This window comes from Felis catus, chromosome E2, assembly GCF_018350175.1.
Source record: "Felis catus isolate Fca126 chromosome E2, F.catus_Fca126_mat1.0, whole genome shotgun sequence".
NCBI lineage: Eukaryota > Metazoa > Chordata > Mammalia > Carnivora > Felidae > Felis > Felis catus.
Window position 1 is genome coordinate 1,328,174 of NC_058382.1, and position 17,368 is coordinate 1,345,541.

Sequence of the window (17,368 nt, forward strand, 5' to 3'; positions counted from 1 at the left end):
ATTACCATATCCATTTTATAAACTAGGAAACCAAAGCTCTTTTTACTAGCCCAAAGACTAACAGTTAAGCTTCCGAATCTAAATTCAAATTCAGCTGTGGACTTCAGTCTTTGTGTTAACATTACACAGGAAAATATTTCAAGAAATTTTAGACAAACTTGAACATTAGCTTAATATGTAACCTAAAAGGGTGTTAATATTCATATCTGAAGTGTTCCTACTTTGTTATAAAGAAAAGTTAAATAAAGTTGTTTTAGGGGCACCTGGGTGGCTCAGTTGGTTAAGCGTCCAGCTTCAGCTCAGGTCATGATCTCATGGTTCATGGGTTTGGGCCCCATGTCGGGCACTGCTGAGGGCTCAGAGCCTGGAGCCTGCTTTGGGTTCTGTGTCTCCCTCCCTCGGCCCCTCCCCTGCTCGTGCTCTGTCTCTCTTAAAAATAAATAAACATTAAAAAAAAAATTAAAGTGTACAATTGGTGTTTTGATACATGCTGGCTTACCCCCTGAAATCAGAGGTTTCCTCTGCTCTTTAAAATTTTTTTTAATGTTTATTTATTTTTGAGACAGAGGGCGCATGAACAAGGGAGAGTCAGAGAGAGAGGGAGACAGAATCTGAAGCAGGCTCCAGACTCTGAGCTGTCAGCACAGAGCCCGACGCGGGGCTCAAACTCACGGACTGTGAGATCATGACCTGAGCCAAAGTCGGACGCTTAACCAACTGAGCCACCCAGGCGTCCCTCCTCTGCTCTTTTTTAACGCATCCTTCCTAACGTAAAAATGATAGACATATTTTACCCTTTGCAATGGATATTTTCAAATATATACATAAAAGGAAATGTGTCATGAGCTCCATGATCCGAAGCCTAGTCTTTCATCATTGATAAATTCTTGGGTGTTTTGTTTCCTCTATCCCCTCTCACATTACTGGATTGTTTTCCTTATAATCCAAACATCTTCTCATTCAGTGCCTAATCTCTTCAGAGTGCATTTCCAAAATGTAAGGACTCATTTATAATCCTAATAACTCTTTTTCAAACAAAATATTTGAAGTATCATAAAATATATTGTTAGTGCTCTATTTTCTTAATTTTCCTAAAATGTTTGTTCTTTAAGGCATTCAGATCCAAAATGGGTCTATATGGCTTTTACTAGATGTCTCTGGTCCCTACTAACTTATAAGAACCACTTCATTGTCTAATTCTTAGACTATATGTTTGTTGAAGTTTCTCAGTCATTTTTCAGAATTTGCATGTTCTGGATTTGTCAGGGACTTCCTGAACCTGGGAGAGGAAACAGAAATCCAGACCCAGGACGTACAGAGAGCCCCCATCAAAATCAACCCAAGGAGGTCCACACCAGAACAGAGTAACTAGAATGGCAAAAAGTGGTGGTAAAGAGGGGCGCCTGGGTGGCTCAGTCAGTTAAGCATCCGACTTCAGCTCAGGTCATGATCTCGCGGTCCGTGAGTTCGAGCCCCGCATCAGGCTCTGGGCTGATGGCTCAGAGCCTGGAGCCTGTTTCCGATTCTGTGTCTCCCTCTCTCTCTGCCCCTCCCCCGTTCATGCTCTGTCTCTCTGTGTCCCAAAAATAAATAAACGTTGAAAAAAAAATTAAAAAAAAAAAAAGTGGTGGTAAAGAGAAAAATTTTAAAGCAGCAAGAGAAAAGAGTTACGTATAAGAGAAACCCATACAGCCATCAGCTGATTTTTTAGCAGAAATTTAGGCCAGAAGGGAGTGGCGTGATACATTCAAAAGTGCTGAAAGAAAAAACCTGCATCAAGAGTAGTCTACCCAACAAGGCTATCATTCAGAATGGAAGGAGAGAGAAGATTTTCCCAGACAAAAGTTACAGGCACTCATCACCACTAAACCAGCCTTAACAAGAAATATTAAAGGGAATTCTTAGAGTGGAAAGGAAAAAAGCAAGAGTAAAAATAGGAAGCACAAAAGTAGTAAAATGAAGTATATCTATAAAAACCAGTCAAGGGATTCACAAAACAAAAGGATGTAAAGTATGACACCATATACCTAAATTGTTAGTGGGGAGAGGAGTAAAAACTAGTGCTTTTAAATGGGTCCAAACTAGGGGCGCCTGGGTGGCGCAGTCGGTTAAGTGTCCGACTTCAGCCAGGTCACGATCTCGCGGTCTGGGAGTTCGAGCCCCGCGTCAGGCTCTGGGCTGATGGCTCAGAGCCTGGAGCCTGTTTCCGATTCTGTCTCCCTCTCTCTCTGCCCCTCCCCCGTTCATGCTTTGTCTCTCTCTGTCCCAAAAATAAATAAACGTTGAAAAAAAAATTTTTTTAAATAAATAAATAAATAAATAAATGGGTCCAAACTTAAGTGACCATCAATTTAATTTAGACTGCTATATGCATAAGATATTATATACAAGCCTAATGTAACCACAAATCAAAAACTGGTAGTAGATACGCAAAAAATAAAGAGAAGGGGACCTAATTATATCACTAGAGAAAGCCAGCAAACCATGAGAGGAGAACAAGAGAAGAAGGGAACAGAAAAAAAAAAAAAAAAAAAAAAAACATAAAACAAGTGTCAAAATAGGAGTAAGTACATACCTATCGATAATTAATTTGAATGTAAATGGACTAAATGTTCCAATCAAAAGTAGGGTGACAGAACAGATACAAAAAGCAAGACCCATCTATATGCTGCCTACAAGAGACTCATGTCAGACCTAAAGACACCTGCAGATTGAAAGTGAAGGGGTGGGGGGGGGCGCCTGGGTGGCTTGATCACTTGAGCGTCCAGTTTCGGCTCAGGTCATGATCTCACGGTTTGTGAGTTCGAGCCCCACATCGGGCTCTGTGCTGACAGCTTGGAGCTTGGAGCCTACTTCAGATTCTGTGTCTCATTCTCTCTCTGCCACTCCCCTTGTGCTTTGTCTCTCCCTGTCTCTCAAAAATAAAGAAATGTAAAAAAAAAAAAAAAAAAATGTTTAAAAAAAAAAGCGAAGGGGTGAAAAGGCATTTGACATGCAAATGGAAGCAAAAAGAAAGCTGGGTTAACAATACTGGTATCAGACAAAATAGACTTTAGAATTATTGATGCAATATTATTAATCATAACAATATACATTCTCTTATAGACTGTTTTCCCAACTTAGGAAAAAAGATATTTCTTCTTGAAATTAGTGTCTTACTATACTCTGCACCCCACCCTTTCTCACATTCTCCATTCATGTATTTATCCTCCTCTTTGCTCACCAGACTCTCAAAGGAATTCCTTTGCACTGTGTCTCCTTGGCTTTTGTGTCCTCAAAACACAATATGATATCTAGCCTTGTCTATTTCACATCTGACTGCAGAGGCAGCTGGAGCCATCTGAACGGATTGCTTCACTGCCACGTTGTGGTACCTCCCCTCTATTCATCCTTCAGGCTGCCCGGCCAGCCAGTAAGCGCCCATATCCAACCACAACTAAGTTCCTGAATCTGTTCCAAATGTACCCCTATATCCTCAATCCCAATGTCTCTGCTTGAATGTCTCAGATGTACCTTGAGCTCATATCCCAACATCCCCAAATTCAGTTAATAGTCTTAACATACAAACAAGTTTGAAATCCAGATTCGGCCTCTGGCCATAATACTCCACACACAGTGCTGACACGTTATGACTGCCTCAAGTAAGTCTGCTCTGATGTCTGGGTGTCTCTCTTCTGTGATGAGTCCTAATATTATCAGTGTTTTCTATCCAATACCAATTCTCTGTGCATCTTCTACCAGGTCAGCATTCAACGATAACCATTGGGTAGTTGATTGCACACAGTTGAGACATTTGTACCCTACTTCTGTTGCTATTTCTGCATTCATTAGCTAGAAATTCTAAAGAAGAATAAGGAATTTGCCACAATATTCAGTTACCTCAAAATACAGTTTGTGCAGTAAAGGGAAGAAATAGCTTGATACCTTTGCTGTATTTAGTTATTTTCAGAATAACTATTTGGATCACTAACATCATCCTCAAACAATAACCAAATGTTTATCTCAGAGATAAGACGCCCCCTCTGCTCACGTGCTCAGGCTCAGGCTGTAATCGTAGTGGCCGCTATCACAGCGGGAAGAAACATTTGGCAAGGGGCTCTTTTCTTCAGGTAAGTCTAAGATTTTAAATAAGTTGTATCTGTCTTAGCCTGTTAGGGATGCTATAAGGAAACCACAGACTGAGTGGCTTATAAACAACAGAAATTTATTTCACAGGTCTGGAGGCTGGAAGGCCAAGATCAAGGTGCTGGCAGATTTGGTGTCTAGCGAGAGCTCACTTCCCAGTTCACAGACAGCCTTCTTGTTGCTGTGACCTCACATGGTGGAAGGGCAAGGGAAATTTCTGGGGTCTCTTTTATAAAGGTACTAATTCCATTCATTAGGACAGAGCCCTCATGACGTAATCATTTCCCAAGGGTCCCATCTCCTAATACCATCACCTTAAGCATTAGGTTTTCAACTTAGGAGTTGAAGGGGACACAAACACTCAGACCATAGCAGTATCTGTGTCGGGAAATTCAGTTAGAAACTTACGAGAGGAAAAACACGTAGGATCGCTGGGGTTAGAATACCGAGACACACCCACGCAGGGAAGAATTTCGGCAAAAGGCCACATCGTATGCTTCCTTGTAACATTCCTTATCCGTTTCCCTTGTGATGACCCTAGCTGAACTCTCTTCTTCCTTGTCCCTTGACAAGGCTTAGGGTTTGCCAAACCCTAAAAAATTGACTATGAAGCTTTCTTTGATCAATATATAATTGGAGAGTGAGAATATTTGTTGGTTGCCCAAGTATTGAAAGCATGCGCTTCATGACTGACATTGCAGTGTGTGCATTTGAGTGTTGCTTTGGGTTTCTGTTCTGCTGAATGGAATCTATAATATCTTGTCTTACTTTTAGGGAATACATTTTTTAAAAATAGAAGGGGTATAATAAATATATAAATACTTGGATAATAAGCTTAAAATTCGACTTTATGTCAAACCTCTCATGTTAGGTAAATTCAATCTCCTATATATGTTCCACATAAAATTTGAAGGAATCCATAGATTTATTTTAGAATGTATAGAAAACAAATTTTTCACTATTCCTCCGTTTCAGGGACACACGTTTTCCTCTCCAATGTCCCAGTAATGGCCCTGTGTGAAGTCTTTTCTCTCTAGACCTTGAGTCAACATACTGAGACTCACAAAGTTGACGCTAAAGTTTCAGTCCGAGTGTATCTGAAGAGCAACAACATGATGTTTATTACTTGGAAGTTATGAGGAAGGTACTTTATACCTAAGTAGCATTATAACATTATGATATCTTTCTTGTATTACTCTCCCATACGGTGAATGGAGGGTATGTCCCCCTTGTGGAGTCTTTAAGCAACACTACAAAGCTATGTAAATTATACTCTCAAGAGTATCTGAAATTAAAGGATCTATAACATTCAAAGCTTCTAGAAGAAGGAGGCACCACGCCTCAAACAGGGGTCCAGATGGGAGGCCACATGGAGCAAAAGAACTGGCTCAAACAGGTGAGGAGCCGAGAGAGAGTGGGGGGGACCCCTGGGCAAGTCTCATTATTGCGAATCAGTGGGGAGTCCGCAGACAAATAACAAAAGGGAATTTATTAATCCGCTGGAATGTTGCTACATCACAGGGGAGGAAAGAAAAGGGGCTTGGATAGGGGCTAGCCTTATCATCACACTGGTGTACCTGCTCACGTGGGTGGGGTGCTGACAGCCTGTTTGTAGGATGCTGAGGCAGCAGGAAAATGTGATTTTAAAAATTTACAACACAGTGTGGCCACATGCCCCTTTAGGAGCTTCTAAAATTAAAATATGCAGGCATTCTTCACAGAGCTAGAACAAACAATCCTAAAATTTGTATGGAACCAGAAAAGACCCCGAATAGCCAAAGCAATCTTGAAAAAAAAAAAAAAAAAAAAAAAAACCAAAGAGGCATCACAATCCCAGACTTCAAGCTATATTACAAAGCTGTCATCATCAAGACAGTATGGTACTGGCACAAAAACAGATCAGTGGAACAGAATAGATAACCCAGAAATGGACCCACAGACATATGGCCAACTCATCTTTGACAAAGCAGGAAAGAATATCCAATGGAATAAAGACAGCCTCTTCAGCAAGTGGTGCTGGGAAAACTGGACAGCAACATGCAGAAAAATGAATCTGGACCACTTTCTTACACCATACACAAAAATAAACTCAAAATGGATGAAAGACCTAAATGTAAGACAGGAAGCCATCAAAATCCTCAAGGAGAAAGCAGGCAAAAACCTCTTTGATCTTGGCCACAGCAACTTCTTACCCAACATGTCTCCAGAGGCAAGGGAAACAAAAGCAAAAATGAACTATTGGGACCTCAAAATAAAAAGCTTCTGCACAGCAAAGGGAACAATCAGCAGAACTAAAAGGCAACCGACGGAATGGGAGGAGATATTTGCAAATGCCATCAGATAAAGGGGTAGTAACCAAAATCTATAATAAAGAACTTATGAAACTCAACACCCAAGAAAACAAATAATCCAGTGACGAAATGGGCAAAAGACATGAATAGACACTTCTCCAAAGAAGACATCCAGATGACCAACTGACACATGAAAAAATGCTCAATATCACTCATCATCAGGGAAATACAAAGCAAAACTACGAGATACCACATCACACTTGTCAGAATGGCTAACATTAACAACTCAGGCAACAACAGATGTTGGCAAGGATGCAAAGAAAGAGGATCTCTTGCAAGAGAATGCAAGGGAATGCAAACTGGTGCAGACACTGGAAAACAGTATGGAGGTTCCTCAAAAAATTAAAAATAGAACTACCCTATGACCCAGCAATTGCACTACTAGGTATTTACCCAAGGGATACAGGTATGCTGTTTCGAAGGGACACATGCACCCCCATGTTTATAGCAACACTATCAACACTAGCCAAAGTATGGAAAGAGCCCTGTCCATCAATGGACGAATGGATAATGTAGATGTGGTGTGTGTGTGTGTGTGTGTGTGTGTGTGTGTGTGTGTGTGTGTATACACACACACACACATACATACAATGGAGTATTACTCAACAATCAAAAAGAATGAAATCTTGCCATTTGCAACTACGTGGATGGAACTAGAGGGTATTATGCTAAGTGAAATTAGTCAGAGAAAGACAAATATATGACTTCACTTATATGAGGGCTTTAAGGTACAAAACAGATGAACATAAGGGAAGGGAAGCAAAAATAATATAAAAACAGGGAGGGGGACAAAACATAAGAGACTCTTAAATATGGAGAACAAACTGAGGGCTACTGGAGGGGTTGTGGGAGGGGGGATGGGCTAAATGGGTAAGGGGCATTAAGGAATCTACTCCTGAAATCATTGTTGCACTATATGCTAAACAACGTGGATGTAAATTTTAAAAATAAATTTAAAAAATTAAAAAAAAAAGATGCTGTAAACACAATTTGGGAAATTGTGTAAATTTGGGTGCATCCCTTTTAGGAGTATCCGATGCCGCCCCTTTCTTCATCGGAGCCTCCGGGAACCCTTCCTCGCAAGCTCTTTCCGGGTGCCCATATCCTGCCAGGCGTCTGGGCCCTAGAAAGAGAGGAGCATTGCTAGAAGTGGCTGGAGGCAGGACAAGAACTACATTACCCAGAAGGCTGTGCCACAGGAAGGGGGTGTTACTGGCTCGCAATGGCAGGGGCGGGGCTTCCGGTGTCGCGGGTGGGCGTAGGTTTGTGATGTGGCGGGTCGGTGCCCGCGGATGGTGAGCTCCCCGCATCTCGTCTGGACGATAGGGGGGACGCCGGCGAGGGGCCCCTCCTTCGCCTCTGTGGGACCCAGGGAGGGATCGGCTGAGCCCGCGGGGACCCTCGGCGCCTACGCGCGGCCCTGCGGTCCCCAACGGCCCGATGGCGGCGCGCGTGGACCCGGCCCAGGTGAGTGGACGTGGGGAGCGGCGGCGTGCTGTGCCTCAGTTTCCCGGCCCCGAAAGGCGGCCGGGGCCACGTGGGGAAGCGCTCGTTTCTGGCATCCAGCGGGACGCTGTGTGGAAGGGACAGGTGCGGTTTCTGGAATTCCCCTTCGGTCCTCGATGGGTGCGGAGAACGACCGGCACTCCCGAGACCTCACAGCGGGTTCCGGCCGCGCCCCTTCCCGAGGCCGTGACCTTGAGCGAGTCCCCTGCGCCGCTGGGCCCATGTGCTCCCGCAGGTGAAGTAGTATTAACGGTTCTTCGTCCGGGTTGAGGGCCCTGGAAAGCCTACGTGGGTGACGTGTGTCCCCCGGTGTCCCGCAGGGCTCTGGGGGCTCTTTCCACGGAGATGCCTCCTGAGCCTGTGTTGATCGCGGAGGCGCGACCCGGCGGGAGTCCGACTCTTGCGCCTTGCCTGCTTCTAGCCTCTACCAGGCTAGGGCGGGGGTGGAGAATGGGGACGCAGTTTCTGGAATTGCCGCTGTGCTTGGGCGGAGAGGTGGAAGCCTCTCCTGGCTGAGAGCCAGGGCGGCCAAGGAGTTTCCGTTCACAGCACACGGAACCGGCTTTCCCTGACAGTACCGGACCTGTTTTCTTATCGAAGACATTCAGTTAGCTTTGACCAGGGAGTCCATCCACACGGTCAGTGCCAATCGTGTGCGGGCGTGGGATGTCCCCTTGCACGCACATGCACAGGGAGCTCCGGGGACGCGCTAGCAGTCGCCCCAAGCCCCCCCTTCATGGCCTAGACCGTTGTCAGCACATGTCTTCCTCCCATCCGCAGGGCGCCGCCCCTCACTTTTATTTCAGACCCACCCTGTTGCCCCGTGCGAAGTTCACTATCATCTCTTCAGTCTTCTTGCTCCATTGTTTTGTCTTTGGAATCTTTAGGGCCCTCTGACATGGTCTTGCTGATTTTAGTTGCTTGTTCAGGATCTGTTTCCAGCCCCGGATCGTGAGCGCCTGTTGCTGCTCTATGCCAAGACCTAGAACGGCCTGGGCTTGTAAAAGGTACTCAATAAATGGTTGAATGAGTGAATGGGTCTCCCGCCCAGGGGCTCCCATCATACTTGTACTAAATGCACACAAACCCCACCGTGGCCTTCAGGGCTGTGCTGGATCCGCAGGGGAGACACCTCCCGGCTCCTCCCCTTCCCTTCTCCTGCTCAGCGCACCCGGCTGGGTGGTGCTGAACTTGCAAAGTCTTTCCTATTTTGCAGCCTTCCTCCTTGCACTTCCCTTCATCAGACAGGCCTCTGCAGGGCTGTCTCTCCTGTGCATCAGTGTCACCTACTACAAGAGCCTTTTCCTGGTTGTTTTAATTCTGGCGAAGGTGCCCCTGGCCCCCACCTGCCTGTTTTCTGGAGACAGTGTCATCTTTTGCCAGATGTTCTGATCCTGTCTCTAATGTGAGATTGCGGGCTTTCTAGAGCTGCCTAAGCCCCAGGCTGCGGGCTGTGACATGGACGTGATAGTGGCATTTACGTTATGGGCTGTGGGAGGATTAGGAAAAGTCACAAAATACATTGAACGCATTCGACCCTGGGCACTCGAGTGTCCACATGTAAACCTTTTCGTTTTAGTTCTCAGAACTGCCTGGTGAAGTGGGAATGATTATGGTATCGATGTGGAAACCAAGGCTTAGAAAAATGAGGTGATGTCCTCCCCACGGTCACAGCTGGCAAGTGTTGGATTCAGTCTCTGGGAATCTGGCTCCAGGACAAGGGACTTTTAGTCACTTTACCTCAGTGGTAAAGCAGCTCTCTGCTGGGGGCGGGCACACGGGGAGGACCTCGGCTATGACTGCTGCGGTTCTCATTGTTGGGAGTTATCATCATGATCCTTTTCCCCGTTCCTCTCATGTCCAGATCACTTACTGCCCCCACTGTCCTCATAGGAACACCACCCTCTGTCGTCTCCAGCGGCTACCCCAGGGGAGGCCTTTCTCTGAGCCCTAATTGCACTACGTACAAAGGCTGCCTCTACCTCCCCCTTGAGCCCAGCACAGAGCCCTGCCCTCAGGAGACCTGGGTCTCTCTGCACCTTCACCAGCAGCTGAGTAACAGGGTCTGACCCCATCCAACAGCACAAGGCCAAGGCCACTACCTCTGTTTGACTTTCCAGGTTTTGGTTACCTTTAAGGACGTGGCTGTGACCTTCACCCAGGAAGAGTGGGGACAGCTGGAACTGGACCAGAGGGCCCTGTACCAAGAGGTGATGCTGGAGACCTGTGGGCTTCTGGTCTCACTGGGTAAGGGCTCACCTCTCACCCCTATGGGGCACCCCGACTTTGGCTCAGGTCATGATCTCATTGTGTGAGTTCAAGCCCCGCGTCGGGCTCTGTGCTGAGAGCTCAGAGCCTGGAGCCTACTTCGGATTCTGTGTCTCCCTCTCTCTTGGCCCCTTTCCTGCTCATGTGCTCACTCTCTCTCAAAAATAAACATGAACAAACAAACAAAAAGACACAAAATAGGGGTGCCTGGGTGGCTCAGGCGGTTAAACGTCTGATTTTGGCTGAGGATCTCACAGTCCGTGAGTTCAAGCCCCACAACAGGCTCTGTGCCTACAGCTCAGAGCCTGGAGCCTGCTTTAGATTCTGTGTCCCCCTCGGTCTGCTCCTCCCCCACTTGCGCTCTCTCTCTCTCTCTCTCTCTCTCAAAAATAAAAAACATTAAAAAAATTGTTTTAAATAAAAAAACAAAACACAAAATAAACTCTAATTTCTAAATAATAATAATAATAAAGAAGGCATCTCAGAAAGTAACTGAAACTGAGACTTGAAGCTTGGAGGGGAGATGAAGGAGAGGTTCTGGGTGGAGGAACCAGTACAAGAAAAGGCCCTGAGGTGAGAGAAAGAGGCGAGCCAAAGGAACATCTGGTTCACCTTTTCTCCCGCCCCCCGTGAGCTCGGCGCCTGCACATAGCACACAACAGTGGCCATTACCAAGACCCGTCCAAATGAATCCTGGGCTCACGATCAGAATCTGACAGCTGAAACTTCAGTGGGTCCTGGTACCTCAGTCACTGGGCTTCTGTGCAGAGCCCGCCTGTCTCTGTGGAGATGTATCTGGCTGCACGTAACAGAAGAGCAGCTTAAACTGGCTTCCCCTGGAGGAAGTTTCCCCCCTCACCTACTGAGAAGCCCCAGGGTGGGGCTGGCCTGGTCTGGAGGATGCGGCCACACAGTTCCATCCTCAGGGATGAGAAGATTCTCTCTGCTCCTCTCCCTGGACCAGACATCTCCCTGTTCCTCAGGCTCGCCCCCTTGTGGGCCTGTGGGGTGCTGCAGCCTCGCCTCGCGAATACAGGTTTCGTCCTCAGAACGAGAATCCAGCTCAGGTTCCTGTCTGCCTCAGATTACCGGTGCTCAGGGATGCCATTCACCGACTTCTTCCCCCTCAGTTTTCAGTGCGTTCTGGGCACCAGAACCCCTGGGGAGAGCTCAGATATAGTGGTCGCTAGGCCTCACCGGAAGAAATTGTGTTCCTTTTGGCTTGAGGTCAAAATTGAGCACCCCTAGGTGGTTCCAAAGCACAGGGTGTTTGAGAACCAGCGACTTAGATTAATTACAGAATCCCTTCTGGAAGGAGGGGCTCACTTTCCCAGGGTCCCACGGCTGTGTGTGAAAGCGCTGTGCCCCCAAGGAGGGTTGGCTTCCACCGATAAAGTTCGAGGACACTGGCGTGCAGAGACAGCACCACCCTCTATAGTAGTTGCAGCCCAAGAAAGGGACCTGTGCACAGGTCAGCACGTCCTTCACGTCAATAGCAGCTTCACTCAGGTCTGGTCTCTGCCATTAAGTCCCAGACGGGATGGAGACGTTCCTTTCTTCTCATACACCAGGACTTGTTTCTTTCTCTGTCAACAGGGCACGCAGTCCCCGAAGCAGAGTTGACGCACCTGCTGGAACATGGGCGGGAGCTGTGGACTGGAAAGGGAGGCCTCTTGTGGAGCACCTGCCCAGGTAGGAGCAGGGAGCTGCGCGGGGGGGCGGGGGGCCCTGGCAGCCTCCAGCATGCAAGGGACCAGTGCCTCTGAACCTGTGTGAGACTCTTTGTGACCTCCTGGGGGTTCCGGTGGTTTCTCACACCAGGTGTAGCACTGCATCTGCAGGCCGGCTCGGAAGGGCAGCGTTGCACACCTGGTGCCTGTGAGTGTTAGCGTGTAGCCTTAGGTGCGCTCTCTGGCCTAATCCAGCTGGTGGAAGGGCAATGCGGGGGGGACGGGGAGAAGGCACACCCACGGGCACCCCGATGTCACTTCCACCCGTGTTCCCTGGAGGAGAGATAGGCACCTGGCCACACCTGGGTGCTCAGGCCTGGGGGGTGTTGAGCTGCATGTGCCCGAGGAAAAGAGCCAGCGCGCTTGGTTTATGTCCTTTCAGTTGCCTGTGTTCAGCCTACTTGGAAAATCAGAGTGACGACAGTTTCTGTGATTACGTTGTTTGAGGTTGTGATGACCCAGCACACCAAACTGCTTAGTACCCTGCCCGGCCTGTGGAAGGGCCAACAGAAGTCAGGTTTTTTGTTTTTTGGTTGATTGGTTGATTGGTTTGTTTGTTTGTTTATTTTTTATTACATTTAAGGCTCTGAGCTATCAGCACAGAGCCCTACATGGGGCTCGAACTCACAAACCATGAGATCATGACCTGAGCCAAAGTCAGACACTTAACCAACTGAGCCACCCAGGTGCCCCCCAGAAGTCAGCTCTTAGTGTATCCATGTAACAATTGTAGTCCTAGTGGGTGATAGTGATGTCACTCATTTCTTTCTGACTCAAGGGGCCTTTCTTGCCCTTGAAAGCACTGTCTCTACTCTGTAAATTTCACTTTGTTCCATATCCCACTGTCTCCCACCCTCTCCATCCATTCATACAGCCCCATTTATCCATCAGAAGCAGCCCCTTGCACTGGCTGGATCCTCCTTCCTCTCTTGCCCTGAAAAACACAGCGACAATGGGCCTTTTCAGCCCCACATCTGTGCTTCGGAATCGCTGGGGCCATCACAGTGAGGCGTGGCCTCCACTCTGGCGGTCCTTCAGGCTTCTCGGCCAGCCTGTCTCTGGCCGCTCTCCCAGCTCCTTGATCCACACCTCCACTTACGTGTCTCAGAGGCACCTCGGACCCGTCATGCCTTAGCCGCTCACCCACTGTCCTGCCCACTCTCCCCCATCCCGGGTCAGAGTGTCCTGCTATTCCAGGCAGATGACAAGTTGTAAATACCTCAGACAGCACCTCAGCATCTCAGTCTCCGTCCAGCCCATTGACCCATGCCTGGTCCTGCCTGGTCGACACTACCCATGTCCCCCGAATCCATCACCCCCACCGCCTTCCCTGGCTCTATCTCCAGCATCTAGTCCGGGTTTCCATCGTCTCTTGCTCGGATGATGCCGAGCCTCCTAGCAGGTCCCCCCGCATCTGCTGCCTGCCTCCGGGCAGCCCTTTCTCCCGCACTGGCTCCCGTAGCCACCCGGACACCTTCCAGGGCTTCGGCACTTCCGCCGCCACCGGAGTCTTGGCACACACTCAGCATCACGTTGGGAATAAAGGCTGTGGACTTCTGCCGCTTGCTCCTCAATCCGGAGTGACTCGTCCATGCCTGTCTCGCACCCGTGGCCTTCTCATCCTCTGTGGAAGATGCTGTGCCTCTGGTCACGGCCCATTCCAATACCACGGCCTTGGCCGTACCTTTGCCTTCCCAGGAAGCTTGCTGCCTCGCTTCCTTTCAGGCCTGGCTGCATTGTCATCATCTGTCTGCTCCACATGCACATGTGCTCCGGTTGTCTACACATAGAGCAAACACAAGTGTTTGCAGATCTGGACTAGCCCGCAACCAGTGTCGACTCTCCTTATAAAGCCAAGCTTCTCGAAGGAGCTGTCTTATTTGTTAGGAAAAACGTCTACACTTGACTTCCTTACCTTTTGCTTAAACTCTGCTTGGTCTTTTTCCCTTAACATCAGAAGTGTACGCTGACGTGCACAAATCTTAAGGGTCAGGCTTATGTGTTTGCGTGTATACTGAGGTATTCCTCACCCCAGTCCAGACTTGGAATATTTCCAGCACACTAGCGGGTCCCTGGTGCCCCATCCTCATGATACTACAGTGGAAACCACTGTCTCCATGCTGTCACTGTGGATGGGTTTTATCGGGGGCTTTCCCACCCCCCACCCTCCTTTTTGTGCCTTGAACAACAGAAACTTATTTTGTCACAGTTCTGGAAGCTTGGAGTCCGACACTGTGGTGTCAGTTCAGTCGGCTTCTGCTGGTGCCCCTTTCTTGGGCTTGTGGGGCAAGCTTTGCTTGTGTTCGCTGGTGTCTTTGCTGCCATCCTAACTGCCCGGTGTGGCAGTGAGAATGACAGCATATTAGTCGGGTTCTCCAGAGAATTGCAACCAGGAGGAGGCAGAATCAGGCCAGGAAGTGGAAGAGGTGATGTCACGGCCTGAGTCTGAAGGCGTCTGCAGGCGGGATTCCTGCCCTCCCAGAGGAGCTCAGTCTTTTCTCTTAAGGCTTCAGTTGACTGACTGAGGCCCGCCGTCAAAGAGGCCCACTCTCTTTGAAAGATTGTGGATGATGATCTTTTCTCAAAGTCTGCTGGTTTAAATGTTAATCACATCTAAAAAGTAGCTCAGCCAGAACTGTTGGACCAGACCTAGCCGAGCTGACGTATAAAGGTAACCGTCACAGGTAACCAAGATAATGACCCAGTGGAGTAAACACACTGCGTCAAGAACCGTGCCGAGCGCTTTTCTTATTGAACCCTCACAATAGACCTCCTGGTCTCTCAGATGGAAACCTTGCCTTGAAGAAGACAGTAGCCCATCTACCAGGATCACTCACTTGGTGGAGGCGGGACTGATGAATGGCTTCTGGCTCCAGAGCCCCCTTAACCACCACGTGATGCCTCCCAGCAGAGCAGAAGCTTGTCTTTTACACTGTTGGACCCCGAATGTTCCTCCATCCCTCCTCTTCTTCAGTCTTGATTCTCTTCCTTTGACTGTGATCCCCTTTGGTGGTGGCCTGGCCTCACCAGGCCTCCAGGGCCCTTCCTTCCTTTAACTGTTCAGCACTCTTCCAGGAGTGATTCTGCCCACACGTGCTCCTTCCGTTTCAATCCAGTGCCCCCTCCATCTTCCTCTCTCTGGAGTCTCTGGCTTCTCCATTAGGACCTAGCTCATGGGACACCTCCTCTTTTTCCTCCCCGTCCTGTTCAGCGCTGTTTCCATGTGCTCCTAGCACCAAGGGACATCTGTTGTTGGAGCGAGTGATCAAAACTGTCCCCCATCCTATCCTCTGGACCGTGAGGAGGGATGTCCACTCCAGACCCTCTGTCTCCTCCTTCCGCCTGCCCTCCGGATTTTCCCTTTAACGGTGTCAAGGGTACAAGGACCGGAACGGTCCTTGGAAACCCAGGTTCTAGAGATGTAAAACGCAGCCATTGTCAGTGGTGCTAGATCAGCCTCGCTTGCCCCCTGCAGCGTTGATTTCATCTCTCCTATACTGTGTCACTAAAAGTCCCCCTTTGTGTGTCGGATTCTCTTCAGGTGACAGCGCCAGACTTCGGACCAGAGACCCAAGCGCTTGTCAGCCGGTTTTGTCTGCGGGAGCCTGGCTCCGGGGAAGCCTGGCCCAGGGACCTTCAAGGGCCTCCAGGTTGGTGCAGGCCAGGGATTGGGAAGGGCCTCTGGAAACGCAGAAAGGTCGACTGACGCCTGGGAGGGAGGCTCACAAGACCCACCTTGAGAGAATGAACCTTGAAGATGACGGTTTGGGGACAGAGGACGATCTGCACCTCCAGGTGCTGCAAAAGAGAGTCTCTCCGGGAGAGGTGCTCTGTGAGCGGGACCCACAGGGACCGGACAGAGGCTGCGCGCTTCGTGCGGGGAGTGACCTCTACAAATGCAAGCAGTGTGGGAAAGGTTTTAACCGCAAGTGGTACCTCGCGCGGCATCAGCGGGTCCACACCGGCACAAAGCCCTACGAATGCAACGCGTGCGGCAAAGCCTTCAGCCAGAGCTCGACCCTGATCCGGCACTACCTCATCCACACCGGGGAGAAACCATACACGTGCCCGGAGTGCGGAAAGGCCTTCAAACGCAGGTCCTACCTCCTGCAGCACCGGCCGGTCCACACCGGGGAGAAGCCCTACGAGTGCGCCCAGTGTCGGAAGGCCTTCGCCCACCGCTCCACTTTCGTCCGGCACAGCCGCACCCACACGGGAGAGAAGCCCTTTGAGTGCAGGGCCTGCGAGCGGTCGTTCGGCAACCGAGCGCACCTGATCCAGCACTATGTGGTGCACACGGGGCAGAAGCCGTACGAGTGCGCCGAGTGCGGCAAGGCCTTCCGCTGCGGCGCGGAGCTCCTGCAGCACCGGCGCGTGCACACCGGGGAGAGGCCTTTCGCGTGCGCCCAGTGCGGGAAGGCCTTCCACCGCAGCACCTACCTCCTGCAGCACTCGGTCATCCACGCTGCGGAGGCGCCCCACCGCTGCCCCCAGTGCGGCAAGGCCTTCAAGCGCCGCTCACACCTGCTGCAGCACCGGCGGGTGCACCCCTGAGGGGGCCCCTCGCGCCCTCCCCCTGTGCCTCTGCCCGCCCTCCAAGAGGGGTCCCCAGCGGGAAGCACCGCTCACCGTGCAGAACGGCGGAGAGATTTGCTTGGCCCTCAGCCGCGTGAGCGGCCCCACCGGGCATGGGCCGCGTGCGGGCGGCCCCCCACCATCGGACTGGAGCGGCAAACTGTGGGGGGCAGGGCACTCGGGCCGCCTCTGTCGGGGACGCACCGCGGAAGGATGTTCCTGGCACAACCTAGGGGCCTCTAGCCAGAAGGGGCACCTTCCCTGCCATTGGAGAATTCAGAACGAACGGGAGACGTCAATGTCGTTGCTGTGAGAAAACCCATGACACGTGGGCGGACACTGCAGGGGCCCTCTGGTGCCCGTGAAATGGCTGAGGGACAGGACAGGGGGTACTGTGCACTTACACGGACGTCGGCCACAAGTCTGCCACTTAGCCACCTCGGCATTGCTTTTAAAAGAATAAAAAGGGGTGGAAACATAGACTTCAAATGGAAGGAACGGATGTCTTTACAAACTCATGTTTCCGTGCGGAACCTACTACAGTTTTTCATCAGTTTTAATGTTTCGGTGGGGGGTATATTTGAGAGGAAGGGTCTTAACCCCCCCCCCTTTTTTTTTAAGTTTATTTCTATTTATTTTTAGAGAGAGAGTGAGGGAGGGATGGAGAGAGAGAATCCCATGCAGGCTCCAGGCTCCAAGCTGTTAGCCCAGAGCCCTACTCAGGGCTTGAACTCAAGAACCATGAGATCATGACCTAAGCTGAAATCAATAGCTGGAGGCTTAACCCACCGACCTGCCCCCACCCTTTGTTTT

General features: G+C 49.7%; 1 protein-coding gene across 11 annotated transcripts; it reads left to right on the plus strand.

Moving 5' to 3' along the window:
• Window positions 1–7,701: 7,701 nt before the first annotated feature.
• Window positions 7,702–17,037, plus strand: ZNF550 (zinc finger protein 550). Of its 11 annotated transcripts, none has more exons than XM_045047330.1 (6): window positions 7,702–7,943; window positions 8,870–8,989; window positions 9,562–9,659; window positions 10,103–10,229; window positions 11,847–11,942; window positions 15,522–17,037. In XM_045047330.1, the coding sequence occupies exons 3-6, from the start codon at window positions 9,636–9,638 to the stop codon at window positions 16,532–16,534; spliced, it is 1,260 nt and encodes a 419-aa protein (XP_044903265.1). In that variant the 5' UTR covers window positions 7,702–7,943; window positions 8,870–8,989; window positions 9,562–9,635; the 3' UTR covers window positions 16,535–17,037. The 11 variants fall into 11 exon arrangements, with proteins under 11 accessions (XP_044903265.1, XP_019674580.2, XP_019674577.2 ...); XM_019819021.3 differs by having other exon boundaries at window positions 8,912–8,989; XM_019819018.3 differs by having other exon boundaries at window positions 8,870–9,659.
• Window positions 17,038–17,368: the final 331 nt, after the last annotated feature.

Excerpts from the sequence above, each read along its gene's own strand:
- ZNF550 (XM_006940780.5), top strand. The coding sequence starts at position 7,917 with ATGGCGGCGCGCGTGGACCCGGCCCAG. Across the intron at positions 7,944-10,102 it reads CGCGCGTGGACCCGGCCCAG|GTTTTGGTTACCTTTAAGGA; the intron begins GTGAGTGGACGT and ends TTGACTTTCCAG. Across the intron at positions 11,943-15,521 it reads CTTGTGGAGCACCTGCCCAG|GTGACAGCGCCAGACTTCGG; the intron begins GTAGGAGCAGGG and ends GATTCTCTTCAG.